This window comes from Chrysochloris asiatica, unplaced genomic scaffold, assembly GCF_000296735.1.
Source record: "Chrysochloris asiatica unplaced genomic scaffold, ChrAsi1.0 scaffold00003, whole genome shotgun sequence".
Taxonomy (NCBI): Eukaryota; Metazoa; Chordata; class Mammalia; order Afrosoricida; family Chrysochloridae; genus Chrysochloris; species Chrysochloris asiatica.
The window spans coordinates 42,055,479-42,082,908 of NW_006408521.1; the positions used below are offsets into that span (position 1 = coordinate 42,055,479).

A 27,430-nucleotide genomic window follows, 5' to 3' on the forward strand; every position below is an offset into this window, starting at 1 on the left:
CCCTGCACACTCCTCCCTCCGCTCGGCCCCCCTCCTCCCCGCCCCTCTCCCTCCTCCCGCTCCCGGCGCCCGAAAGGATCATTGTTAGCCGCCCCCGCCCCGCCCACCCCGGCTGTTTATTTATGCAGACGTCACCGGGATGGCCCCGCCCCCAGCATCTCATTAAGGCGAGTGTGTTCCTCTCGCCCTGTCAATAATCTCCGCTCCCAGACTACTCCGTTCCTCCGGATTTCGATCCCCCTTTTTCTATCTGTCAATCAGCGCCGCCTTTGAACTGAAAAGCTCTCAGTCTAACTTCAACTCACTCAAATCCGAGCGGCACGAGCTCCTCCTGTATCTTCGGCTTCCCCCCCCTTTTGCTCTTTATATCTGACTTCTTGTTGTTGTCGGTGTGTGTGTGTGTGTGTGTGTGTGTTTTTAACCCCCTTTTTTATTTATTATTTTTTTGCACATTGATCGGATCCTTGGGAACGAGAGAAAAAAGAAACCCAAACTCACGCGTGCAGAAGATCTCCCCCCCCTTCCCCTCCCCTCCTCCCTCTTTTCCCCTCCCCAGGAGAAAAAGACCCCAAAACAGAAAAAAAAAAAGTTCACCTTGGGTTCGTCTTTTTCTTGCAATTGTTTTTTTTGGGGGGGCAAAACTTTTGGGGGTGCTTTTTTTTTTTTTTTCTTTTGGCTTTTCTTCCTCCATTTTTCTTCCAAAATTGCTGCTGGTGGGTGAAAAAAAAAATGCCGCAGCTGAACGGCGGTGGAGGAGATGACCTAGGCGCCAACGACGAACTGATTTCCTTCAAAGACGAGGGCGAGCAGGAGGAGAAGAGCTCCGAAAACTCTTCGGCAGAGAGGGATTTAGCTGATGTCAAGTCGTCGCTAGTCAATGAATCAGAAACGAATCAAAACAGCTCCTCCGATTCCGAGGTAGGAGAAGCCCCTTGGGCTGGTGGGCTCTGCTAGGCTCCGGGCTTGACCAGAGGCGAGGGTTGGAGAAGCCGGGGTCCGGGGCGGCGGGCCGGGCGGGCGCGGGGCGCGCGGTGCCTCCATTGCACCAACTTTAACCCTGTCTTTCTTTCTCCGCACCCCCACCTTGGGGGTGCCGCTTCTCCCCTGCGTCCCCCTCCCCGTGGCGTTTGCCCCTCGCCTCTCCACCTTCGCCCCTCCGGGCAGGCGGAAAGACGGCCTCCGCCGCGCTCCGAAAGTTTCCGAGACAAATCCCGGGAAAGTTTGGAAGAAGGTGAGTACGCCCCGCGCGCCCCGCAGCCGCCCCGCGCACCCCGGCCCCGCTCGGCCCGGCTGTGCGCCGGTCTTGCCGGGGCGCCGGGCCCGAGGGCCACTTTCTAAAAAGTTTCTCCTTGCTCTGTCTCCCGCTCCGCGCGGCCGCCGCCGTCCCCTGGTCGTCCCGCCATGTTAGCGGCAAAGAGGCAAGATGGAGGGCTCTTTAAGGGGCCACCGTATCCCGGCTACCCCTTCATCATGATCCCGGACCTGACGAGCCCCTACCTTCCCAACGGATCGCTCTCGCCCACCGCCCGAACCGTAAGTGCAGCGCCCGGCCCCCGCCGCCCGCCCCGCATGCGGCCCCGGCCCTGCCCCTCCCCCCTCCCGCTCCTCCCCCCTCCCCTCCCCCGCTCGTGGCCCAGGCTGCCCGAAACTCTCCAAACTTTTCTGCCTTTTGTGGACTGGATTTGTTTGCACTTCGCCATGTTCTTCCTTTCAGTTTGCTGCCTCGTGATGTTGGGGAGCCCTTTCTTTCCAAGCAGGGCTTTGTTGGGGGTTGGGGGGAGACAAATGAGCAGAACTTTTTTTGCGCTGTGATTCCTCCCTCCCTCCTCCCCCTTGGTGTTGTTTGCTTCTTCGCCTTGGGAAGACGACTGTGTGGCTCTTTCTTCTCTCTCTCTCTCTCTCTTTTCCTTCCCTCTTCTGTGGCGTCTTGGGCTTTCCCCGGTTAACCCCTTGGCTGCCGCTGTCGGGGACCGTGGACGGGGTTGTGTCCGCTGCGCGGGTTGGATGGTGGCTTGGCTTCAGGCGGTGGACTGGAGTATTCTGGAGCGCGCGGAGACCGGGGCCCTGGGAGAGCACGTCGGCTCCGTCGGGCGGTTGTTTGGCCTTCCAGTTGCGATCGCTGGCTCGCAGCCCTCCACCCCCCACCCCCCCATTCCCTGGAAGGTCACACTTCCCAGACTGGTCCCACAGTCCACTTGGAAGCCCTGGGCCTCCTTTCTGTAGACCGTACCACAGGCCGCGAGCGCCCTGGGCGCCGTAGCGGAGGGAGGGCTCGGCTACAGGGCGTGCTAGTTGCGGGCTCTCGCTGGCCGTGCGGGGCGCCGGGACGGCGCAGGGTGGGGTGCCCCAGTACTGGTGTGCATGCGGCCGAGATGACCTCTTGAGAAGAGTTGATGGATTTCTAAGGAATTTTAGTGCCTTGGGGTGGTAAAGCGGGATCTGCACTAACCAGCTTCCAAGCAGGCCCTCCATGGGCCTGGGGGGACAGAGACACGGTTTACGGAATTAATGAGGGTACAGGGAATGAGGGAGGCCAGGGGCACCTCTAGTTCCAGGAAGTGGGCTGTTGAACATAGGCCATCCAACTTTGAAGGCCCCTGGGCTGCGCAGGGTGCCAGGTTCCTGGGGGGCGCTTCCTGCAGCATTTGCCCCAAGCCCACCCCTGACATTTGATAATAAGACTCAGTTCCTCCCCCCACCCCCCAACGGCCTCTGCACGCCGCCCTCACCCTGAACCTCTTTCCCTTATCCCAGTCGCCTCCAAAAAACCGGAATTACGAATCTCTAAACACCAGACTTTTATGCCCGGCTTCCCGAGATTGTCACTTGGCACCTTTGCGGGTTTGGCCCCCTCGATTCCTTATTTACACACACTACTTTTGTTTTATTTCTTAACCTGTAACTCGAGATAGCAATTGGAAATAATGCACCCACTGTTAAGCAGCCGTGGACTCGGTGCTAATGGCCGAGGGCTTGCCGGACGGGAGTCGATCCGATCTACAAGTGTCTTTTAGCATTAAAATATTAACTTATCGGGTTCGACTTGTTTTTTGGGAACCTGGCAAACTGGCAAGGGCATGCTAGACCGGTCATTTTTCATGGCCAGGAAAGAGAAATAATGCTCCCCCTGGCCCCCACTTGCGCCCCCGTCCTGCATGCTTGGGTAGCTGGGAGAATGTTTCATCCCTACCTCCTCTTTGCAGGGCCAGCTCCTTCAGGCTCAGCTGCGGAGCAGTGGGGCTGCAGTTGTAGAGGCAGGCATTTCAGCCCGATTACTTTGTATTTTCCTTGGGAGCTTGTGGGCATCTTAGACCGGGAGCTTTCGATTCAGAATCGGAGGGATTGTGTACTAGCAAACCCAGCCGAGAGCAACATTCCAAAGTAACCCCGATCATTTCTTGCTCATCTCGCTACCCCCCCGCCGTCCATGGAAGCCTTCACTGAAATGATTTAAAAATCCACTTAGCCATCCGAAGGGCCATCTGAATATTGAGCCTTGAGGGCGAACTTGCTGGCTTTCTTGTCTCTTTTTCAAATTTCCTGGCTCTGACCACTTGCAGTCTTGCCATACCATCTCCCCAAACTTGAACAGTTGTCTTTTGCTGTCATTAGGATACAAGGAAATTGTAAAAGGCAAACAAATGATTTCCGAATGCCAAAAGGAAGGCTTCCAACAGTCATTCCCCCTTTGTGGGCATTATAGGAGTAGAGGGCGTCTAGTTATTTTAATTGTGAGCCTAGCGGGTGGCCTTGTGCTGTGACATCAGATGGGAGTCTGAAAAGACATTTCTGAACTCAGTCGGCAGTTTTAGTATTTGCATGTCAAACATCAACAGACATTTCTGTGCTGCTCATATACTTCTCCTTCTTTCTTTTTGCTACCTGGGTTAGATGATGTACTCCAAAATTAAAGTTATTTATTTAGGCCGGTAAACAGAGCAGTGGTGATGTGGGCAATAACTGGTGTGTCACTTCTTATGTCTTCCATCTGAGGACCAGCATGCAATTCCAGATTTGATACAGCTGCCAAGGAATCTATAAGCAAGATAGGTCCTTTCTTGCTCATCCGAAATTCTTGGTGCTCTGTAGGGCAAGGTAGCATAAATTAGCAGTCTGCTTTATTCTTTTCCCGGTTTGCCTTCTTGGTGGTGTTTTTTGCTGCATTTTCTGTTTAGGAGAATACCTGTAAGCAGCTACTTCCTTTTAAACAAACGGTTTGGAACCCTGATTTCTGCTTTTCTATTTGAGAAGGTAAAGAATTAAAGAGTATTATTAAATCGGCTTATGATGAATAATACATTATTTCAAGAATAATGATTTAATTGGTGAAGACATCATAAAGCCTGATCGTTAATTATTTTGTTTTAAAACGACAAAGATTTTGGCACAACATTTATTTAGTCTTTGATGCAGTAATAGGAATGGCTGTTAGGAAGACAGGTTCTACTGCAAAAATGCATGAAGGAAAGGTTTAGTTAAGCAGATGGGAAGAAACAGAACTACAAATATTGGAGATTTTGGAACGTTGGTGTACTAAAGATCAGAACACTGGTACGATATTAAAGTTGATAGGAGAAAGTGGATTTACATTTCTTTTTTCTGCTTGCCAAACCAGAAATAGGAGTAGGAATATGGCGATCGAAATTCCACTTAGGTGTGGAATTTCTTTTTAAGGGTTTGATTATTAGAGTCCTTGCATCTTTTATCCAAAGTTATTTGCTTTCCAACTGAGTTACTTGCTACTAGGTTGCACAAATAAATAAGCAGCATCTTGAATTCATTTTTGAACTTGGAATCCAGCATTTAAAGGAAACCAAGAGGGGCCTATTCATAGGGGTTTTATTTAGCCCCGGCAACTTCTCTTTCTGGCTTGTGAAAAATGGATGTTTTCTCCTGACTCAAACAACCTAATCCTTTCTAATACAAAAGCTTTAGGCCTTGGAGTGTGTGAAGGGTTAATGGTGGTCCTTCCCTGTTGTCCTCCCACCCCTACTGTCACCCCTGATTGTTTTGACAACACTTTTCAAAGTGTGACATTCCAAGTCCCTACATAACAATGTAATATTACTATAATTACACAGGTCATTACATTTTAAATAGAGAACAATAAAATGCTTATCGTCTTGAAAAAGAACAGGTGTTCTGGTCCTTCGCTGGTATTTATGCTAATTGTTTTTCATCTCCTTCAGAAATATTTATGGCAAGCATGTTTAGGTTGTGGCCTCAATGCAACATTATTAATTCTGTGCTAATCTTTATAGGTTGGGGTTTCATGTCTGCAGTATGGATTATGGGCTCAACATTTCACCCAATAAGTCCTGTTTTAATGATTATAAATTTAATTATGTCCAGTGCTGTATAGTTTGTTGACATTAATGCCTTCAGAAACCCTAGAAACAAACTGTTTTGCAGTTAGGCACCTAAAGTGCTTTATCTGGAAGAAGTGTTTTTGGAAACTTTTGACTGCTTAGGGGAAGTACCTTTGACTGATGCCCCTATTCTAATGATGGTGAAAAGGCTCTGAGGAAAACAATCCGGATTCTCGCTAGGCTTTTTCACCTTGATTTTCCTGTTACTGATAGGGATTTTCATTTAGAGTCACTGCTGGGAGTTGGTCAGCTTTCTGTTTCTTAGCAAGCTGTGAAAAAGTTATAGGAAGGTTTCCGGGGGCTTTGCGGAGCAACAATGCTGTTATGTTAGCAGCTCAGGATAACTGCAGTCCTGCACACCATTAAAAAAAATACTTGCTTTAGAAAAACGAGCATTTTAATAGTTGCACTAGAGGCTGCGCTTTTCAAGATGACAGCAGACGTTTTTCCAGGGCGGGAATAACCTCCTTACACCCCATGAGGTGGCCTGGTGCAGGCAGGAACTGCATAGATTTCCCGGTTGAGAAATCCTGGTGTAACTTCTCTTCTACATGCGCAGTGGGTACGCAAGAAGCAGGTTACTAAGAGGATTTTACAGTTTGTCGGGTGTTTCACTACGGGGCCCCGAACCACATTAAAAATGCACTGAAGAGAAAGGACAGCTGCAAATTTCTGTGTGGATGGGTGTTTCTGGACCATGACTAAAACTCAGAGGACCTTTTCCCCAGCTGTCTGGAAGTTCTGTGGAAGTTAGTTTATTGGCAGTTAAGTATGAGACAACCTGCATTTAGCAAATGCTCTCTCCTGCACAGGAAGTAGATGACATATTGGGGGAAGGGAAGAGACTTCAGGCAAGGAGTGATTTACTCTATTATTATTATTTTTTTAAACCGTGGAGTTGCCAAATAAATAAGCCCTTTCCAAGGAAGTAGGTGTAAGCTTTTTAGTCTTGGTAAGCACAACTAGATAACATCTTTAACCACACTTATAACTGTTTCGAGGTGTCACATTTGAGAAGTCTTGAAAAGGGAGGGGTGAATCAAATTCTTGAGGCTTTGATTTCTGGAAGGGGGTATGTGATGTGGCTGTCTGAGTTTCTTTTGGGAATGGATATTGGCAAATGTGTAAGTCAGTCTTAAACTCGAGACTCAGAACTGAGCACATTTGTGAAGGAAATGGTTAATTTTACAACCAAAGGCAAACTTGCCCCTCGACAGGTCTGCTGAAAGAAATGTGCCCCAGTCCTCCCTGGCAAGCGCCATCGGGTCATAAATCCACAGGCTTTATTTACAGCCCATAACACTTATGAATGTTAAGATATTTGACGCCACATTGGCTTTATAATATTCTAGGTCCGCAGACACTAGCAGTGGCTCACATTTCTCTTACTGATTATAAGCAGAGAGATGGGGTGGAGTTGGGGGGGGGCAGTCATTCACAAGTGCTGCCCTCCCCCATTCTCTGAACCCTACCTCTGCAATCTGAGCTTACCCAGACAGGCACCCCTTCTTTCGGCAGCTGACTTGTACTTTTCCTCTGGGCTATTGTCATACACATTTATAAAGAGCACTTTTAGGACTGGAATTCAGGGGGAGGCTTTGCACAAATGCCTTTTTCAAAAGCACAAGAGTTGCTCTAGGTGTTTGCATCTTTCCCCTTCCTTCTGCCCTCCCCTTTTCTTCTCTTCCTCCCTCCCTCCCTCCCTCTATTCCTTCCTTTTTTTTTTTTAACCCCCCTATTGTGCATATTTCTCCGAATCCTTACAGAAACTTGATATGTGAGACTGCTCTTTAATTTATATGATGTTCCACTGAGCTGGAAGGGAAAATACACACATTGCCCAGTATTAGTGAACTTGAGGGATTTTTAAAAAAAGAAAGTGAGGCGGAGTGAGAGGGGAACTGATGAAAAGAGTTAATTTTAATAGACAAGAAAAAACAATTCCGATTTCCAGGGGGCCTGGGGAGGTCCATCTTTGGGGGAAGTGGCTGGTATCTGGGGAAAGCCGCACAGCAGTGGTACCAGAGGCAATGCCCCACTAAGAACGATTAGAAAGGCCTAAGAAAATAGGACAAAGATTGGGGCTTGGAGGAATGGCTTGATTGGAATTAGGGCTTGGAAGTTTCATGTGAGGGGTAGGAGAGACTATTTTCAATCTATCACTCAATGTGTTCTAGCAAAAGATGTGTTCCCTATCAGTTATTGTGCAAACATTTGCGGAGGGGGCTGGCAGGGGAGGGAGGGGAGGGAGAGGATATTATCTGTGGTCCAGATACTGATGTGAGACGCCAATTTCCCTGCCGGTTTTAATTTATTAAAAAAAAAAAAAAAAAAAGCTGTGTGTGTGTGAATGTGTGTGTGTGAGAGGGAGAGAGAGAGATGAAAGAGGGAGAGACTGACCATCTCTAAAAGGAGGGAGTGGGATCCAGAGATGTCTGACTGGAACTGCTGAACAGTCCAGGGGAAGCTGATGACTCTTGTCGTTTCTGGCCGGATCTTCCCTCCATCCACCCCAAACTTAAAACCGAAGCTGAAAGGTTTTATTTTCTAATCAATGGAATGCAGAAACTTACTAGCCCTCAGGGACAGATATGAATCCCTTAACAGCTCATTACAAAGATGGGGCTGTGGGATCTTTGAGCGGGTTATCAGCCCTGGTGTTCTTCCGTTTTCCCAGGATAGGTTTTTTTTTTTTTTTTTCCTTCCTTAGGCACATCTGATTTCGAGGCTGGTAATTCAACCTGTTATATTTCATTCTGTTGGTTGAAGAAGCCCTTGAACCGTTAAGTCAACAGGGGAAGGGATGGGTGTTGAGGGATCAGGGCTGAAGGAGTTAAAATTGCTCGCTAAAGTTTGGCATCATGAAAATAAATGTGAGGCCTGGTAGGCATTAGCAGGGCACAGCACATTTAGAGAGCTTAATTAGTACGAACTGTAATTGTTCATGGTCTTCCAAAAGAAGTAATGTTCAGGAAAAGTGGAGTCCTTCTAGAAGTCTTCAGTTTGAAACCAATAAATCACTTGCATATTTGTGTAGTGATTCAAATGGAGCTAAGACCTCTCCCATCCCAACATGTGGTAAATTGTAAAGTCAATGAATAGCAGATGTAGGCTACAGTGAGATTCTCTAAGAAAATGCAGAATGAATGGGACCTAGTTATGCTATAAATATTTACTGAGAGATAACTAGATTCCTGCGTGCTGGGCCAATTAGGATGGACTAAATATATTAGTAAAATGCTTGATGGCATCGAGAGGATTGGTGTGGGTCTTTGGGTGGGTTAGTTGATTTTGGAAAGTGATATAAAAGGCACTATGTTATTGTCTTATCAGTTTTATGACACCTGAATCACAATGGCATACCCAAGGAAGAACACATGAAACCCACATTAATGCAAATTAATTCATTATGAGTTGCAGCTCAGTGACTGCTAAGTAGGGTAATAATGGGGCATCATTTTAAGAATGTTAGTGTAGCAACTTTTAATGAAAAATGCTGTGTTGGTAACATGTCTCAGTACTTTAGCCTGAGTGGTTTTATATGTTGGAAATCTGTTTTGTACAAGATCTGGGGACTTGATGCAGTGCCTTCCCCCCCCCCCCCCAAATAGTTTAAGAGCTTTACCATAGAATGTTTTGATTGGTTTGAAGTTTAAAGATAAAATTATTTAATTTTTCTCAAAAATCAACCCAGAAATGCTAATTGCTGTTCCCAAGTTCAACCTCCACTTTTATTTATTTTTGGGCCAGAGAGATTGCAGCAGAGTGCAAAACCAACATGTAATATCCCAGTAGACACTGCTTCCTCCAAGCGATTCCCCCTTCCCCCATTTTTTTTCCTTCTTAGAGGATTTTGGTCTCAGGCAATGTTGCAAGTCAATACTTCTTTCCCCAAATGTGAGTAGGTGGATGCTGTGGAAGCTGTAAAAGTTAATGATGGTTCTCTGACTCATAGCTGATTGTTTCAGGTTGAGGAAAAGAAAGAAAGAAAAAATTAATGAGGGTAAATAGACAGTTGATGGAAAAGTGAGACAGTAGGAGAGATTGTTCTTATGTCCATAGGCAAGCATTTTGTTATAGTAGAATTTCTGAAGGAAGATTCCAGGCACTGAAAAGGAGGGGATGTCTTTGTTGTTATTTTAGGATGGTACAAGTGTTTGTTGTTGAGATACCTGCATACCTACTACTAATCAATATGGGTTTTGATTTCCAGATAGAAGTTTAGAGGTCTTGGCATTTTTAAAAAGGGGTAATAAACAATAACCCAAAGTGCTGGTCAAAAGTTAATTTTTCATTAAGTGTAAGAGACACCCAACATAGGACTGGAGGCTGTTTCCCTAATGTTCTGGCTGCTATATCAAATCTGAGAAATGGCTGCCCACCTAAGAAAAGTCCAAGTCTTAGATGGTCAGAAAAGTATTCTACCTCTTAAGTTAGTAACATGGACATTAAAGTTCATGATGGTTGAGAGAAAAGTGGACTGACCTCCCCCCACACCAAAAAAACTCTTAGAAATGGATCTCTTATTTTTTATAAAAGAGAAAGCCAAGCGATCCATAAAACTGAAAATACAGCAAATGCTCCACATCTTTCCAATTTAGAGGAATGAACAGATACACAAAATTAACCTCTGTCATGCTGGAAGGTAACGTCATGGTGGAAAAGCGAGCGCAGAGTTTCCTTTTTTTCAGTTGCCTTTGAGGATGAGAGTTCTGTTGAAAACAGTGGCTGCTTCTTCCTCCCATTTGTTAATATCACTGATGTCTTGGATCTGAAACATGCAATTCAGAACCAGATTAGAAATATAAGGGAAATCAAGGGTTGATAATAAAGGAAGTAGTGTTAAATTGCTTAAGAATTGTGCCAAGTTTTTTCCTGAATCCTTGTACTATATCTTTTCCTGAAAATGTTACCCCTGGATAAGGAGTGTGTTGGGAATGGGTGGGTGGGCTTGGCCATTAAGGGGAAGGAATGGCATTTCCTTGGAGTTACCTTTGGATGTCCTCTCAGGATACCCTGGAGTGTGGGGTGTGTGTGTGGAAGGTGTCCAGCACACCTTGGTTGCAGTTACCACAGTTGCTGGGCCAGGAAGTGATATGGGTACTTCATGACCCCAGAACAGGGCAGTCCTAAAAGGTGAGACTTGTGGATACCTAGTTCTTAAACTCAGACCTCAGATAGTTGTCTTGTGTCTTGTCTTATTTGTGGGTCCCTTAATCTCCCCTCCTCTTCCAAAAAAGCAAAGGGCCAACCAAATTCTTGTTCTCTTCTTCATTCTAGCTTTTTAGAGAGGTATCAATGATCCGTTCCAACTTTGAGTGCCAAGTTTTTACTGGGTACTTGTATTTTTATCTTTGTTTTAAACAGCTAGACTTTAGCAGACAAGGCATCTTTGTGTTTTGCAGGGAAGGAAAAAAGCAGTTAAAAGCATGTTTTAGAAAAAAAAAAAAAGCCTTTGGGAAGAGAGGGGATGGAAACCCAGAGGAGAAATAAGAAAAGTTTTAAGTCCTCATTGCTGTAGCTGAGGGAAGTTTGGCTTGGAAAGTCAACTCTCAAATAGTTACTGGCTGGGAGTAAAGATCTAACTTGGGACTCTCAATGAGCTTGTAGTGCTGCTGCATGCATTTGTGAGCTGCTCTAGCTTTTCAGTGTTGTGAGTTACATTGCTAGTGGGGTATTAGAATGGAGTGTGTGTGTGAAATTAACTATGTCTTGTACTTCGTTTCTTTGCTTGAGTCTTAAGGAACTTGCAGCTGCATTTTGGCTGTTTTTAATGCAGCCTTCTCTCTGTGATTGTGTAGTTTAGGTGGTGACGAACACATGGATTAAAAGTGAAACTGGGCAAGTGAAAATTGAATTTGGATTAGCTACAGTTTCATTAATTTATTCATAAGACTGTGATTATATGAAATTTTTTTTCCCACCATGACATATACTTCGCTATCATGTGTCCACTCAATTTTAATTGACAATATAAGATTTCTGTGGTTACCCCGAGCTTAGATTGCCTAGGGCTCCTCAGGGTTTGTGGGAAGAGAAGCTTGGACACATTTCCATTAAGCTCTGAATCGAGCTATTGGAAAAGAAGCGAATAAAGGCAGCTGAAAGGAGGGACGACTTGTTAGTGTTGCCTTCGCTGCTCGGAAGGAGAAACTTCCCCAGACAAGAGCTGCTCTCCAGCCAAGAATTTCAAACTCGTGGAGAAACCTGTCCGGAGCACCAAAGTTGTTTTAACACGATGCAGAATTGTCACAGTAATTAGTGCAATTGGCGCTTTCTGACGGGCAGTTTTCACAAAAAAGACAGGCGGACAAAGGCTTCAGATTCATCTTTCTTTTTTCAACAATTCACTTTAGATGAACTGCTTTTGAGTGTGTGTGAGGTGGCTGTGTGTGTATGCGGACTGGGGAGGGGAAGCTTGTCTTAATTGTTCGTCATGATTTCTTTTGTTGTTTTAGCTTTAGGGGAGTGGTTTATTACTACTATTTTGACAGGTATAGGGATCCCCACCCCCCACCTCTGTTGTTTCACCTTTTAACTTTGATTAATGCTTTGTTTTGGAGCAGGCAGATTCATACATAAAATACGTTTATTTGGAACAAGTAAAATCTTGGTACCCACTGCATACTGAAATGGATGTTTATAGCCTTATCCCATGAACAGGGTGGATTTAGACTAAACTCTGATTTGATTCTTACTATGCTCAGTACATTTTGAGTTGGTTCAAAAGTTTTTTATGTTGATTTTTTTTTTTTTTTAAACTATGTGAATTAAATGCTTTTTCTTGCAGGCACCAAGATATAAATTAATTGGGTGTAAAATTCACTTGCCACCTAAATTATTCTTTGTTAGTATTTCAGAACTGCCAACGCAATAGTCATAGTAGTAATGATAATCATAGTTTGTTATAGCAATATGGGAGTGGAGGAGGAGGGGGGAGGGATGGGGCCACAAAAGTTCACTGAACAATTCTGTTACACCATAAACTTTTTGAAGCCCCCTTGTATAGATCCCTATTTAGATGCTGTAGGATAAGCACTGGACTGAAAGGTTGGTTTGAACCGCAAGGTTGATGGTTCAAACTCACCAGCCTCTCCCTGGAAACCCCCTATATAGGGTGGTTATGAGTCGGAAGCGACTCAATGGCACTTAATAATAATGACAATAACAACACTATGAGAGGGTTATGAAGTCTTGGTGGAACTGTGGGTTGGGCATTGGGCTACTGACTTCAAGGTCAGTGGTTTGAGCCCACCAGCTGCTCCTGGGGAGAAAGATACACCTGTCTGCTCATATAGAATGACAGTTTTGGAGACTTTAGGGAGCACTTCTACTCTGCCCTATAGGGTGACCATGAGTTGGGCTTGACTCCGTGCAGCGGGTTTGCTTTGAGTATTTATGAGGGGGATGGATAGTTTTTTTTCTCGAGTTCTTCATCTGTTTTATGTGGCAAAATTCAAATTCATTTTCATATACCATCAAGATCCTCTAGTGATTATGGCATGGTTTGCCAAATCAATTGTTGAGTGATGTTAGTTTTCCCCACTGGTAGGATCCCAAGATTAACAGGGAGTATTCTGGAAAATAAGATTCTCATGAGGAGCCTTGGTCCACCTTTTTATTTTGGAGTACCTCTTCTTGTTAGTGGCATAAGGGGTTTCAGAGGTTAAGGCCCAGGAGGGACTCCAAGCTTGTACATGGATGTTTTTAGTAGAACAGTGATGTATAGTCGCGAAAGGCCACCAGCCAATCGGTGGTCCTTAGATTACTCGGTGGCTCTTTGGCGCATTGGTAGTCGTTAAGGGCTCTACTGTGAAGCAGAAGGTCAGCAGTTTGAAAGCATCCACTGCTTTGGGAGAAAGATGTGACCGTCTGCTTCTGTAAAGATTTTAGCCTAGGAAACCCACCCTGTGGGCAGTTCACCTCTGTCTTCTAGGGTCACTATGAGTTGGAACCGACTTGATGGCCATGGGTTTTGTGTGTGTGTGGTTGGTTGAATTACTCGATAGAGGGCAGCTTGCAAGACCGCCTGGGATGGGCAGTGGGGTCATTCTGAAGGAATGTATAAGGCTTGGCATGCTCCCTGAATTCTGTCCAATACATTTGTTTTCCCAGAAACAGAATTATATTGAAGGCCCAGGGCCTGAGTGCTAGAAGCGTGGGAGCTTGTACCTGTTGCAGTTTTGTGACGTGTCATCGTCTTTCCTTTCCTAAACCCTTACCTCTCTCTCACCTTCATGTTGCAATCTGATGACTCTCTGCAGCTCATTCTTCCTCAACATCCTACTTGCATACTAGCTTTCTTCATGTCTTAAAGGACACTCGTCTTTCTTGCTCTTGTCATTGAGTTTCACTCCTGGCCACCCCCCACCCTTTTTTGCTTTTTGAATAGGTGCTTTTTTTTTTAAAACAAAACAAAACAAAACAAAACAAAAACCAACAACAAACCAAACAAACTTTACCTTTGATGATTATGATCATCTTACACTTAGTAACAAATAAATAATAATAAAAAAAATAGGTCTTGATTGAATGGCAAGGCTGCAGGTCAGTCTCGAAAGGTTTGTCTGCTATTCATAAACTGCTTAAGATGTTGTCTTGTAGTTTGTGACATCAGCAGAACGCTTTGATTTGGTTTCTTTCTACAGCTCCATTTTCAGTCCGGGAGCACGCATTACTCTGCGTACAAAACGATCGAACACCAGATTGCAATTCAGGTAGGACTTTCAAGAGTTCCTCACGCTTGAATTCTCACTCTGGAGGTCTCTCGTGTCTTTTCTTGTTAGTTCTTTTCCCAGCCTTGATGATGATGAGGGTGATGATGGTGATGGTGGTGGTTGAGTCTGGGTGTGGGGTGGGGGGAGGTGGGAAGCAAGGAAGAACCAGGAATGGAAGAAATGTTGATACAATAATGAAAACATAGAGAAAAATGAGAAGCCTGTACTTCTAAACAGTGTTTTGATCAGACATAAAGGACAAACAGACCCCAGCTTGAGTACTGTTTGGTTTAGATAGGGGTCTTGAATTGGAAGCAAAACTGATCAATGGGATGGGAAGAATGATGGGGGCTGAGGGAAGGGAGATGAAGCCTTGGGACACCCAGAGTTGTTTGTGGTGCATCAAATTCACGTTCGGTAGTGCTAAGCATATTACTTTAAAAAAATTTTTTTTTTGGTAAAATACATATAGCATCATAATGCCACTTTCGCCATTTTTAAATGTACAGTTCGTTGGCATTAATGCCATTAACGATGTTGTGCATCTTCACCACTATATTCTAAAACATCCTTATTACCCCAAACAAACTCTGTGCACCCATTTGGTACTAACTCCCTATTCTCTCCCGCCCCACGGTAACATCAAATCAACTTTTTGTGTCTGATTTTTACCTCATGTAAGTGGACTCCGACAATCTGAGATCTTTTGTGCCTTAACTATTTTCATGTAGCAGGATGTTTTTAATGTTCATGCAGGTTGTGGCCTAGGCCAGAACTGGGTTACTTTTATGACGGAATAAGATTGCATGGTATGGCTATAGCATGCTTTGTTTATCTCTTCACCTGTTGGTGGATGCTGGGTGGTTGTGACTACTCAGTTTTGTGACTAGTGCTGCTCTGAACACAGCCATGTAGCAAAGAGGTTGTCCTGACATGTTGATTTCTCTGGGACCTGTTGATACATGACCCTCACAATGCTGGAAGTAAAGGTGACCGATCTAGCTTTGATGAGTGTTCTGTTTCCGGCTCCTGTAGTACTTCCATTCTTTTAAATCCCAATGCTAAAACAAATCACCGACTAATATAGACTTGGAGCGGATGCCAACAGAATGTAGTAGTGGAGAGAGGGCAGAATATTAACATTTTCTTGTCTGCCTGATTTGGGTAGGCTGGAAGGACCACATGGTATAACTGTTGTTGTTGTTGTTGTTAAGTGCCATCGAGTCGGGTCCGACCCATAGCGACCCTGTACTGGGTTTCCAAGGGTGTAAATCTTTACGGGAGTAGAAAGCCTCATCTTTCTCCCGCGGAGTGGCTGGTAGTTTCGAACCGCTGACCTTAAGGTTCACAGCCCGATTCGTAACCACTACGCTTGCTACCTAAATTTGAATGTTGTGCTTTAATCCTTCCAAGGGAAGTTTTTGAAACATTTTGTTGTGATGAGAAAGTCTGGCTCTAGATGCTTCTCTTGAGTTAATGCGAGTTTGTGAGATCATTTAGGTTGACTCCCTTGTGGCGATTTCTTGTAGACTACTGAGTATGTGATGGCCTTACGGCACTTTCATCACACTGTATCTCTGTCGCTTCCAATCTACATGCTTCTCAGTAAGACCTTCACATAGCCATTTGCCCCAGGTAAGCTGTAAATGTCCACTTTTGAGATGTATAAATTAGCAAACATGCTTATTTGGTGGTTTTCTAGTATCTCTGTACTCAGTTCATGGCTACCAGAACTTATTCGAACTCCTGGTGTGGCCCTGTAGGATTAGTACTGGACTGTGAACCACAAAATTGGTGGTTCAAACCCACCAGCTGCTGGTGGAAATTCTGTAGAGGGTAGCTATGAGTCTAAACTGACTTGATGGTACTTAACAACACAATTCATTTACAAAATACTTAGATTATGCTTGCAGTTGGGCTGCTGAACGTGGGTGTGCCTGTGCTGTGTGTGTTGTGGGGGAAAGATGGATTCTTAATACTGTGCTTGCACTTGACTGTTTTCAAGACCCGTGTGTCTTTAACTAGATGCTGCAATTATTCCTTGCTGGCATCCTCTCTGTTGCACCCTTCTTCCTTTTGATTAATGCCATAGTAAGCCTTGCTCCCAGCAAATGGTTTGGACTCAAGGCTTGGGTAGAGAACAAGCCCAAACCGTAATTCTTGATGAATGGCTGGATGAACAGACAATGTCCTGAGGCCTGTTACTTCTCAGTAGGGCTGGAAAATCCTGTTGCCCGGGGTGTGGGAATTGTTGAGGTTGAATAGCTAAGTGATCCCTATCTTGGTGTGGAAAGGCTGGCTGGGTCCACGTCACTGGGAGACCAGCCGAGACCAGACCAGCTGTTGTATCTTTGCACCCGTGGCTGAAGTGCCCCTTGTTCGGCTGAGCAGTTCGCCTTTCTCCAAACCACCTGGCACAGTGCAGGCCATGTGAAGTCCATTCTCAGGAGGAAGATAGAGTATATTACAGAGAGAGCTCATTGTTCGCAGAACTAAGACCATTGCTATTCCTCCATGAACAGGTAGTATTGTACTCCACACTTCTGTTTGCTAAGTCTTGATGCCCATGTAGGCAAACAGAGGGAGATTTTATTAGAGCCCCAGTATCAGCATGCTTTCACTCTTCCTAGACTCCTCTTCCCCTGCCCCCCAACGTTGGCCAGCTCAGAGTCCAGCCAAATGCCATATAACTATAAATGCCATGTAACTATCATTTTTGTATGATCATCAAAGACTAAATGGTGAAAACCAAACCCAAACAAAAGACGCTGAGGGAAAAGGAGAAATCTCAGCACATTGTAGGGTAGCTGCAATGTGAGGTTACAGGAAAAGGTGGCCCTACTTTGGTTCAGAGTTATGCCTTCAAGTCGGTTCTGATTCATAGTGACCCTGTATAGGGTTTCCTAGGCTGCTATCTTTATGGATGCTCTTTAAAAGCAAGGATTGCAACACTTTGCCTCACTTACTCTGGACATGGGAGTCTCCTGGTGAGGCGCTGTGGGGTTATGTGCCAAACTGCAAAGTCGTTTGAATCGCAAGGTTGGTGGTTCAAGCTCACCAGTCGCTCCTTGGAAACCCTATACAGGGTTGCTATGGGCCAGAATCGACTCCATACCACTTAATAACAAGAATAACAAGTTTGGACATGATCTCAGAAGAGATCAGTCAGTCCCTGGAGAAGAACATCATGCTTGGTAAAGTGAAAGTCAGCGACAAGGAGGAAGACGGTCACCGAGCTGGCTGTAAGGAGAGGCTCCACATAACAAGACTTGTGAGGATGCAGGGTTATGGAGGGTTTCGTTCTGTTGTATGTAGCGTTGCTATCAGTCCGAATCAACTGGACAGCACCCAACAACAACAACTACACACCAGTATTTACGGGAGCAGATCTCTAGATCTTTCTTCCATCAAGAAGCTGGTAGGTTTGAATTGTTGACCTTTTGGTTTGCAGCCTGGTGTTTTGCTTTAACCATCATGCCACCAGGCACTGTAGTGATAGATGTTTCCCCTTTACCCCATCCTCTGATTTAAGACTGAAGTGCAGGGTGGTTGTCAGGGCAGAATTTCCCTCCTGGAAACATAAAACTGTTTTAACGTTAATAAGTGCTGTATTTCAATATGCACTGAGCTTGTCGCTCTTCTAAGTTATATCCTAAAATAACCTCCGGTAGTATGATGCTGTGTATCACATGAGATTCATACCCTTTCCTTCCCAACTCTCCTGTAATCACTATACTCAGCCAAGTTCACTGTTTACATGAATGGCCTCTGAGTGATTCTCTAGACAAGTCATGTTCTTATAAAAGATTTGGACATAATATTAATTGCTACGTGGGGAGCTTCTCTTATTTCAGAAATCACACTGTGCTTTCTCTCAGTTTTGAAAAGAATAACACAAATGGCCAGATTTCTTCCCAAATGGGTGACAGAAATTCAACGAGAACTTTTTTTTTGGGAAGATGTGACGTAGTCAACTCTTAGATTTTTCAAAAAGTTTTACTGAAAGAAAATTTAAATATAGCAAAGTACCTGAATCTGCAGCTGAGAGCTTGTGGTGCCCTGGTGGTACAAGCAATGAAACTGTCCTGCAGACCAATACCCAGAACAGAATTGGAACATGGTGTTTTGTAAAGGACCAGCTTGTAAATATTGTAGGCTTTATGGGCCATGTAGTCTCCATCACAACTACTCAGCTCTGTCATTATATAAGGGACTGCAAGAAGTTCGTGAAAAAGTGGAATGAAAAGATAATGAGATTTTCTCCATGAACATTTTGAAGGCCCCTTGTAGTGCCAAACACAGCCAAAGATGTTAAGCAAAGGATTAAATGTGGCTGTGTCTCGATAAAACTATTGACAAAATCATCGAGTGGCTGGGTTTGACCCTGGAATTGTAGTTTGCTGACCTGAGGCAGAATTGTACCTTTCCCTGGAAGTCTCTTCTTTTCCTCCCTTCTCATTCACCTCCTTACCCCCACCAAAAAATCTGACCTCTATCACCTTAGATTAGTTTTCTCTGTTTTTTAAGAGGCATATAAATGGAGTTCTGCCAACACAGCGTCTACCAGGCAGTATTTAATAATTGTACCAGGGGGCTTCAAAAAGTGGGTGGAAAAAGTCCATTGTCTTTTGTGCCTGTTTTCCCATGAACTGGTGGCGTAGTGGTTATGAATTGGGCTGTGAACTGCAAGGTCAGCAGTTCGAAACTACCAGTGGTTCCGCAGGAGAAAGATGAGGCTCTCTGCTCCCTTAAAGATTTACAGCCTCGGAAACCCTGTACAGGGTCACTATGAGTTGGAACCGACTCCATGACACATAACAACAACAACAACAACATACAAAGATAAAGTCACTATGAGTCTGAATGGACTTGAAATCTCCCACAACAAATGAAGTGCTACAAGAATCTTTTGTTCCTTTGTTCTTCTCACTCAACCTTGTGGCTATAAGTTTCATTTGTTTGTATGTTTCACCAACATGATAGCGTGTAGCAACAGCTTGTTCTTTATCATTAGTAGGGAGTGTGTGTATGAATGTTGTGATGCGTGTATCCATTTTACTCTTACTGGACTTTCAGTTGGCTCCCAATTTTTGTTTGTTTCCAGAACAGTTCTGATATCATTCTCGCATACATCTTTTGGGAAATAGACATGCATTTCTCTTGTTTATGTAACAGGAGTGGATTTGTGCAATCAGAAGGTACCATGTGATTTTAGCTTTCCATGGGGTTATTGAGAGACTTGAACACTAGATTTAAGATGTTGTTGACTTTAAACTGTGTGTGTAGTAGCCGTCAGTAGTGTGCCACTGGTAAGTTTGAGGGGGAGCTGTACAGTTGTCTTGGTGTGATCAGCAGTCTGATTTGCGTTTCTCCAAGAGGGTAGGAAGCTCCACTGAGTGTTGTGGTCTGGGGTCCCACGTCTTAGGAACTTCTCCCGCCTTCCCCAGTACTGTTGGAAAAGGTTGTGGTGGAAACATTTAGAGAGGTTGGACCTGTACTGCAGATGTGAAGAAGCAGCCTTTCTTCCCTGGGATGCCCGCAGGTGGTTGTAGACAAATGTTTAGGCATCTCTGATGCCTCCCTGAAGAGAGACAGCTCTTCCCACCTCCTACCCTTGTTATTCCAACCCCAAGAGTGATGTTGCAATTGAGGTCAGGACCCTCTGAAGAAGTTTCCTTTGGTTTCCAGAAGGGCTCTTTTAGAACCAATTAAGCTTTTGTCTTAAGAGTATTTTGGCCAAAGGTTGATGTTTTAACACCAAGTCAGATGTGCTTTAGGAAAAAGTTCCACACGAGCAAAAACAAACTCTGTAGACCTTTCTTGGTTGCTTTTCTTTTAAGACATGGAGCTGTTTGTATGTGGGTGCATGCATGCGCGCTTGTGCGCGTGTGCAAAGACAACTAGGAGAGGACCCAGAAGAAATGGGCCATTTTATTTGTTTACACAGCTGAGCTGTGGAAGCTCTGCGGTGGTGTTGTTTTTCCTTTTGTCCTTACATTTACTGCTTCCCAGCTGAGCTTTGCTAAAGCAGAACCTTAGGGCTCACCTGTCAGGATTCTCTTGGGCCACAAGGACACTCCTTCAGGACCTTGGTGCTTTCTAGAACCAGGAAGAGGAATTAAAAACTGGAGAGCTGCTTTGCCCCATATGGAACCTCCTTTTCCTGGATATAAACTTCATGTTTAAGCTTGTGTTTAAGTCGTACATTGTTAAAATTCCTGAGGTGCTAGGCTTGGAACCCACCTATCTACCCAGGTAGACCCTAGATATTCCTGAGGAATATGGCTGGTGGGCTCTGCCCGAATTTAAAAATGAGATGGCAGTGAGAGAGGGGTCTTGACTTTGTCCAGTTCCCATTTCTTCCTTTTTATTATCATTTTTTCTCACTTTATTGCATCTACACTATTCAATTTTATAAACATGTCATTTTCATCACATTAGAATTTCAAATGAGCTCTTTTCCTTAGGTGGTTCAATGAACCGAGATATCTGGGTGGGAGGAAGGATGCACTCCACTCTAGGATCTTTGATAGTAGTGAGATCCCAGTCCTGAGAGGGTCTTTGGTGGCCCGGACTATCTTCTCATCCCGTGGCCTTTTGATTTTCCTCAGGATTTGGTGCTTACTTTGTGAAGCAGATCAAGGCTCAGTGGGAGAACTTCCAAAGAAGTTACTAGTGGGTTTTCCAAATTTTCTTTTGGTATTTTTGGTATAAACCTTTCATTTTCCTTTGTTTGTCCCATTGTTAGTTTTGACCATGAGGTTTTATGGTTTTATGTTCACTTTCCAAAAAGAAATGAAGTGAGAGAGAGAGAGAGAGAGAGAGAGAGAGAGAGAGAGAGAGAGAGAGTTGTCCCTTCAACCAGAGTTACCTGACAAACTATGGATATCAGATAACTAACTCATTTGAGAGGGTCATTCACTTGTTAAGGTGGTGTTGCCCTATAGGATAAGCACTGGACTGCTAATCACAAGGTTGACAGTTCCTTAGAACCCTGTGCAGGGTCGCTATGAGTTGTAACCCACTCAATGACACTAAAGGAGCTCTGGGAGCGTAGTGGTTATGAATTGGGCTGCGAATCGCAAGGTCAGTAGTTTGAAACTACCAGCTATTCCGTGGGAGAAAGATGAGGCTTTCTGTAAAGATTTACAGCCTTGGAAAACCTTGTACAGGGTTGCTATGAGTCGGAACCGTCTTAGTGTCATTGGTGGTGGTGTTCGCTGTGTGCCATGGAGTCGGTTCCGACTCATAGCGACCCTGTACAAGGTTTTCCAAGGCTGTAAATCTTTACAGAAAGCCTCATCTAAGAACAACAACAACAACATCATCTTGTTGAGATCTCAGAATGCTCAATGTTTCATTCAGAAAATATTTATTGTGCTATTACTGCTTTATGCCAGTTTGGCCTCCAGTTCCCTGGAGGTTTGTGTCACTGAACAAAACTGACAAAAATCTTTTGTTCTCATGAAGCTTACATTCTAGTGATGGTTTAAATACTGCTTTATAAACCACCCATTTCCTTTGGTCTGAGTCTATAACTTTGGGTACAAGGCAGGGGTTGGTTTGTTTAATCAGGATTGTGGATTATTTTTTTGAGACTTGTGGCCTTAGAGTTTTCCGGAATCAATCAGCTGATCATTTATTGGGCACTCCGTCACTGTCACTTGCTGAATAAAAATCTAAGGGTGGCCGGCTAGTTGATGGGGCTAACAGTTTCTCAATTTGACTGAGAACAGTGTCTTCTTCTGTCCTGGTGGACTCTGAGGCCTTTGCTTCTCCATGGCTTTGTGAAGGTGGCCAGATGCTTCGACCTGACTCGTGAAGAGGCATTTTTTATAATTGTGTAAGAAAGAGTAGTGCAGGCAGTGATGTGCTTGGTCATCGGTCCAGAGGGATTAATAATTGATGATGATAGCAGGTTATACTTATTGGATTCTTGTGATTCATTGGGTCTAGTGTTAAGTCCTCTACTGGAATTATTTTACTGATTCCTCATAAAAACACAGAAGGAGCTGGGAATGGTATAGTGGTTGTTATTGGCACCATTATTCCCATTTTATACATGAGGGGAAAAATTGTTACTTGAGAAATTTTGCCTAAGGTCATATGTTATTATGTTTTTGTTATGTACCATCGAGTTGGTACCAACTCATAGCGACCCTGTATAGGGGTTTCAAGGAGAGGCGGGTGAGCTTGAACTGCTGACCTTACGGTTCAAACCGACATTGTAGTCCAGAGCATTAGCTCACAGCACTTAGGCAGTCTGGCTGGAGAGAGGGACTATGCTAACTACCTTTTGCTTAAAACGATGCTCAGGGTGGGGGCTGGGGTGGAGGAGGTGTTAGTGTTTTTTCTGAAGCAGGGGTTTTCAGCCACTCCCAGGACTGTATATAGAAGAATCAACTGGGGAGCTGCTCAAAAATTCAGATTTCTGGATTGTAGTCCTTGAGGATTCTGAAGGGGTCAGGGTTTCACAAACTCAAGCATATGGCACTTGAAGGGGCTTGTTAAATTAAAGATTGCTGGCCCCACCCCATGCATTTCTGGTTCTGTGGGTCCGGGGTGGGGCCTGAAAATTTGCACTTTTAACGAGCTTTAGGTGAGGCTGGTGCCCTTGTCTAGGAAGCACACTTTGAGAACCACTGGACCAGGGCAGTGGCTGCCAGTTGTGGCTGCACCGTGACGTTTACAACAGCTATCTCTGCCCTGGACCAACCACAGAATTTCTAGGAGGGACTGTGGTCTGGGAATTCCTAGAAAGATGCTTTCTAGGTGATTTTCAAATTCTCATTGTGGCTTAAAAAATATAAATATGCATATTATTGTGGTTGGGTGCCTTTGAGTCAGTTCTGACTCATGGCGACCATATATAGGGTTTTCAAGGAGCAGCTGGTGGATTTGAATTGCTGACCTTGTGGTTAAAATTCCAGTGTTCATCCTACAGTGCCATACTTGTTGTTAAGTGTTGTTGAGTCCATTCCAATCCATAGTGACCCTGTATAGGGTCCCGAGGAGTGGCTGGTGGGTTTGAACCACTGACCTTGCTGTTCAGATAGAGTCTGTGATCCAGCGTGTTGTCCTGTAGTGCCACACCAAGACTAACTTAACTATCTAACTAACTGACTAACTGACTATATAGTTGTTAAGTGCCGTTGTGTCAGATCTAACTCAGTGACCCTGTATAGAGTTTCTGGGGAGCGGCTGGTGAGTTTGAACCACCGACCTTGTGGTTCAGACTGACCTTATGGTCCAGTGCTTATTACTCCTCAGTACCACACCAGGAGTATGTACATATGTTAGCCCCCCCCCCCCCCTTTTTTTAAGGGACGACAGGGATGCCTATAGTCATTTTAGAGAACAGCGGCAGAAGGCCTGGTTTTTGTTTATATTTGTTTGACTCAGAGTTCTAAAGGATGCCCAAGGCTGTTCAAATGGGAGGCATCTCTATCTTCAGAACAGTTTATTAGCAGGTAATCCATGGACCGTTAGTGAAAGAAGTTGGGCATTGACCAGATTCCAGACACTTAGAAGCTGTGAAGGACTAAGTAGTCTAGTGTTTCTCAGACTTCTACCTCGAGTTCGAATACACATTTGGATGTAGCAGGTGCCAGGTGGGGCCTGAAACGATGCGTTTCTGACTAGACTGAAGCTGCTGATTGTCACCCTACTCTTGGCCAAGATCTAGTCTAGGGGCAGTGAGATGGATTGGTTTGTCCAAGGCCCCATAATCTGGTGGAAACATTGCCAAGACTGGAGTTCAGGCGTTGAGCTCAGCTTTGTTTGTGTTACAAGTAGAAGTTTTCATCCTGTTGAAGCCAGTAGCAGTTTTGTTGCCTTGGCCAGATAACATAAAGCCATCTCATCTTAACTGTTTTTACTTCTATCAGTTTAAAAAATATTTGATTTTGTGTTGTTTTTACATCATTATCTGCATGAAATGAGATATTTGTATCGATTTATTTTCTATCATATGAGGATATACATAAACATATAAGGTACTTGGGCACTGACCTGTGTGGTTTGCCGAGTGCTTGAAAGGATTCAAGTTCGTGATTTGAACAATCAGAATGAAAACCAATGGTTTTGTCAGTCATATGTGCACCCCCTTTCTTGTTGTTGTTATGTGTTGTTGAGTTGGTTCTGACCCATAGCGACCCTGCACAGGGTTTCCGAGGGTATAAATCTTTACGGGAGCAGAAAGCCTCACCTTTCTCCCGTGGAGCAGCTGGTAGTTTTGAACTGCTGACCTTGTGGTTCACAGCCTAATTCATAACCACTACGCTACCAGAGCAGAAAGTGGGCATAACGGTCTGATGTGTTGCTGCTGGCTGACTGTGCTTCCTTTACGTGCCTTTATAAATTCCAGTGTAGCGTATTTACTTTTTAGAAAGTCACTGGGTGCGGTGGGGTGGTTCAGCTGAGCACAGTCTTTTCTAAGGGGGTTGTGGCTGACATATGCAGGCTTGTCAGGTTCAGCACTTAATTGGTTTCCAGAGCTTGATTTGGTTGCATGGTACCAAATCCTGATCAATAGATAAGTGGCTGTATTTTGAGTTTTAGTTGTTTACCTTGGAATCTCAGCATACTGTTCAGTTAAACAGAAATGGCATCTGACCATCATTCCTGAAAGTTCCACAAAAACAACTGGTGGTTTGCAATGTGTTGAATATTTAATGAATAAAATAATGATGTTTATCTATCTGCTTATCTATCTATATATCTGTCTATCTATGGGATTCAAAGAGTTATGTATATCTATCAAAAGCTATATATATATAAACGAGTCCTGATGTGGTGCTGTGGGTTACTGCGCTGGACCACAAAGTTGGTTTAAATCACAAGATTGGTGTTTCAAGCTCACCAGCTGCTCCTTGAAAACTCTATACAGGGTCACAATGAGTTGAACTGATTTGATGGCACTTAATAACAGATATGCATGTATGTATATATGTTGATGTTGTTAAGTGTCGTTGAGTGATTCTGACCCATGGCGACCCTGTATAGGGTTTTCAGGAGCATCTGGTGAGCTTGAACCACTGACCTTGCAGTTCATTGACTTTGCAGTCTGCTGCATTAGCCCACAGCACCACACCAGGACTCATATGTTTCAAAAAGTTCATAGAAAAATTCCATTATCTTTTGATTCTATTTTCCACAGACTTTTTGAAGGCTCCTTGTTTGTGTGTGTATGTATATATATTCACACTTAGCACTGACTTCAAACTACAAGGTCAGCAATTCAGACTCACCAACTAACTGCTCCTCAAACCTTAGACAGGGTCGCTATGACTCAGAATCACCTCATTGGCACTTCACAACAACAACAATGTATATATATGTTGTTAAGTGCCATAGAGTCTGTCCGAGTCATAGTGACCCTGTATAGCAGGGGTGGGGACTACCCAGCCCATGGACCACAGAAGGCCTGAGAAATCATTTGGTCTGGCCCTGCCAAGGCAACTGCAGTTCCAGCCATTATGTTAAGGGTGAGTTTATTAAATGTGTGACCAAATATAGTAGGCTAATTTTTAAGTTGATAATTTTGTATGGCCTGCAAATGGTACAAATTTTGGCAGAAAAAATGTTTCCATCCCTGCTGTACAGGTTTCTGAGGAGCGACTGGTGAATTTGAACCACTGACCTTGTAGTTAGCAGTTAAGTGCTTATCCTATAGCACTTGTATATGTGTGTGAGTCCTGGTGTGGCTCTGTGAGTTAATGCGCCAGACTACAGTGCCGTTTGAACTGCGTGATTGATGGTTCAAGCTCACCAGCTGCTCCTTGGAAACCCCCTATACAGGTTCGCTATGGGTCAGAACCGACTCGATGGCACTTAACAACAACAACATATGTATGGAGTCCTGGTAACCCAGTTATGTGTTGGACTGCTAACCGCAAGGTCAGCAGTTCGAATCTACCAGCAGATCCGTGGGAGAAAGATGAGACTTTCTGCTCCTGTAAAGATTTACAACTTTGGAAACCCTGTACAGGGTCGCTGTGAGTCAGAACTGACTCGATGGCACATAACAACCAACCACCGTATATATGTATGTATATATTTTAAGTAGGATTGATACTTTGTATCTTATTATCTATAACATATATAATAAAAAGAGTCATTAGAATCAAACATTTTTGGACTCTTTGGAGCACTTTCACAAAACCTAGGTTAAGATGGAAAACATTTGGTTACACCAGATCGCCACATACTGAGACAGACCCCACTAGAAGTTGCGTGCTTTTGCTGTTCCTTAGTAGTAGGGACTGAAGGAGCTCTAATGGCTTAGTGCAGGATTTCTCCACCTTGGCCCTATTGACATTGTAGCCTAGGTAATCACTGGGTGGGGACTGATTTGTGCTGTCTAGGATGTTTAGCTGTGTCTTCCACACTCTAGCTGCAGCTAGCACCCAACCAAAAATGTGACAACCTATATCTCCCAGCAATGCCTAATGTTCCCTGGGAATCACAGTAACCTCTGGTTGAGAATCACTGACTTAGCGTCATAGTTTAAAGTTTGTGAAGTGCCGTAGTGTTGGTTCTGAGACATAGCAACCCTGGATAGGGTTTCTGAGGAGTGGCTGGTGGTTTTGAACTGCTGACCTTGTGCTTCAGACCAACCTTGTGGTCCAGTGCTTATCCATGAGTTGATTGTGACTCATGGCCACTCCCTGTGTGCAGAGGGTTTCACGACAGCAGGTCGCTGGATCTCTTCCTTGATAGCTCTGTTTGGGTGGCTTCCTTTGGGCCAGTAGTTGAGCACTTAATCTGCTGTTGCTATATGCTGTCCAGTCGGTTCTGACTCATAGACACCCAGTATAGGGTTTCTGAGCTGTAAATCTTAATGGGAGCAGCAAGCCTCATCTTCCTCCCATGGGGCACTGGTGAATTCACACTCTTGACCTTGCAGTTAGAATCCTAATGTGTAACCCACTCTGCTTCACAAGGGCTCCTTGCATTTTAAAGGAAGAGATGGTACAAGAGGAAATTTCTCTGTGTCTAGAGTATCTCGGTATCTGTATGTGGAGCCAGACCTGGGTTTAAGTCTGACAATAACAACAAAGCCTATAATGGGTTGGCATGTAGAATGATGCTTGGTAAATATGTTGTTATTGTTGTTAAGTGCTGCTGAGTCAGTACCGACTCAACAGGGACCTTGTTTGTGTAGGGTTTCTGAGGAGCAGCTGGTGAGTCTGAATAACTGTCCATGTGGTTTACAGCACATTGCTGTTGTTAAGTGCTGCTGAGTCGGTTTTGACTCATAGTGACCTTGCATAGGGTTTCCAAGGAGCAGCCGGTGGGTTTGAACTGCTGACCGTATGGTTGACAGTCCAGTGGTGATCCTAC

At 44.4% G+C, this 27,430-nt stretch overlaps 1 protein-coding gene across 24 annotated transcripts in view; it reads left to right on the plus strand.

Annotated features, from left to right (window-relative positions):
- Nucleotides 1–244: 244 nt before the first annotated feature.
- The window catches only part of TCF7L2 (transcription factor 7-like 2 (T-cell specific, HMG-box)), a 228,163-nt gene continuing 200,977 nt past the window's right edge, over nt 245–27,430 (plus strand). For 7 of the 24 annotated variants that reach the window (XM_006831347.1, XM_006831358.1, XM_006831346.1 and 4 more), the window contains exons 1-4: nt 730–918; nt 1,165–1,231; nt 1,409–1,533; nt 14,018–14,086. In XM_006831347.1, coding sequence (XP_006831410.1) covers nt 730–918; nt 1,165–1,231; nt 1,409–1,533; nt 14,018–14,086 — 450 coding nt within the window. Of the gene's footprint in view, nt 919–1,116; nt 1,232–1,408; nt 1,534–14,017; nt 14,087–27,430 lie in introns of those variants that run through there. The other 17 variants (XM_006831360.1, XM_006831350.1, XM_006831366.1 and 14 more) reach the window with 6 other exon arrangements.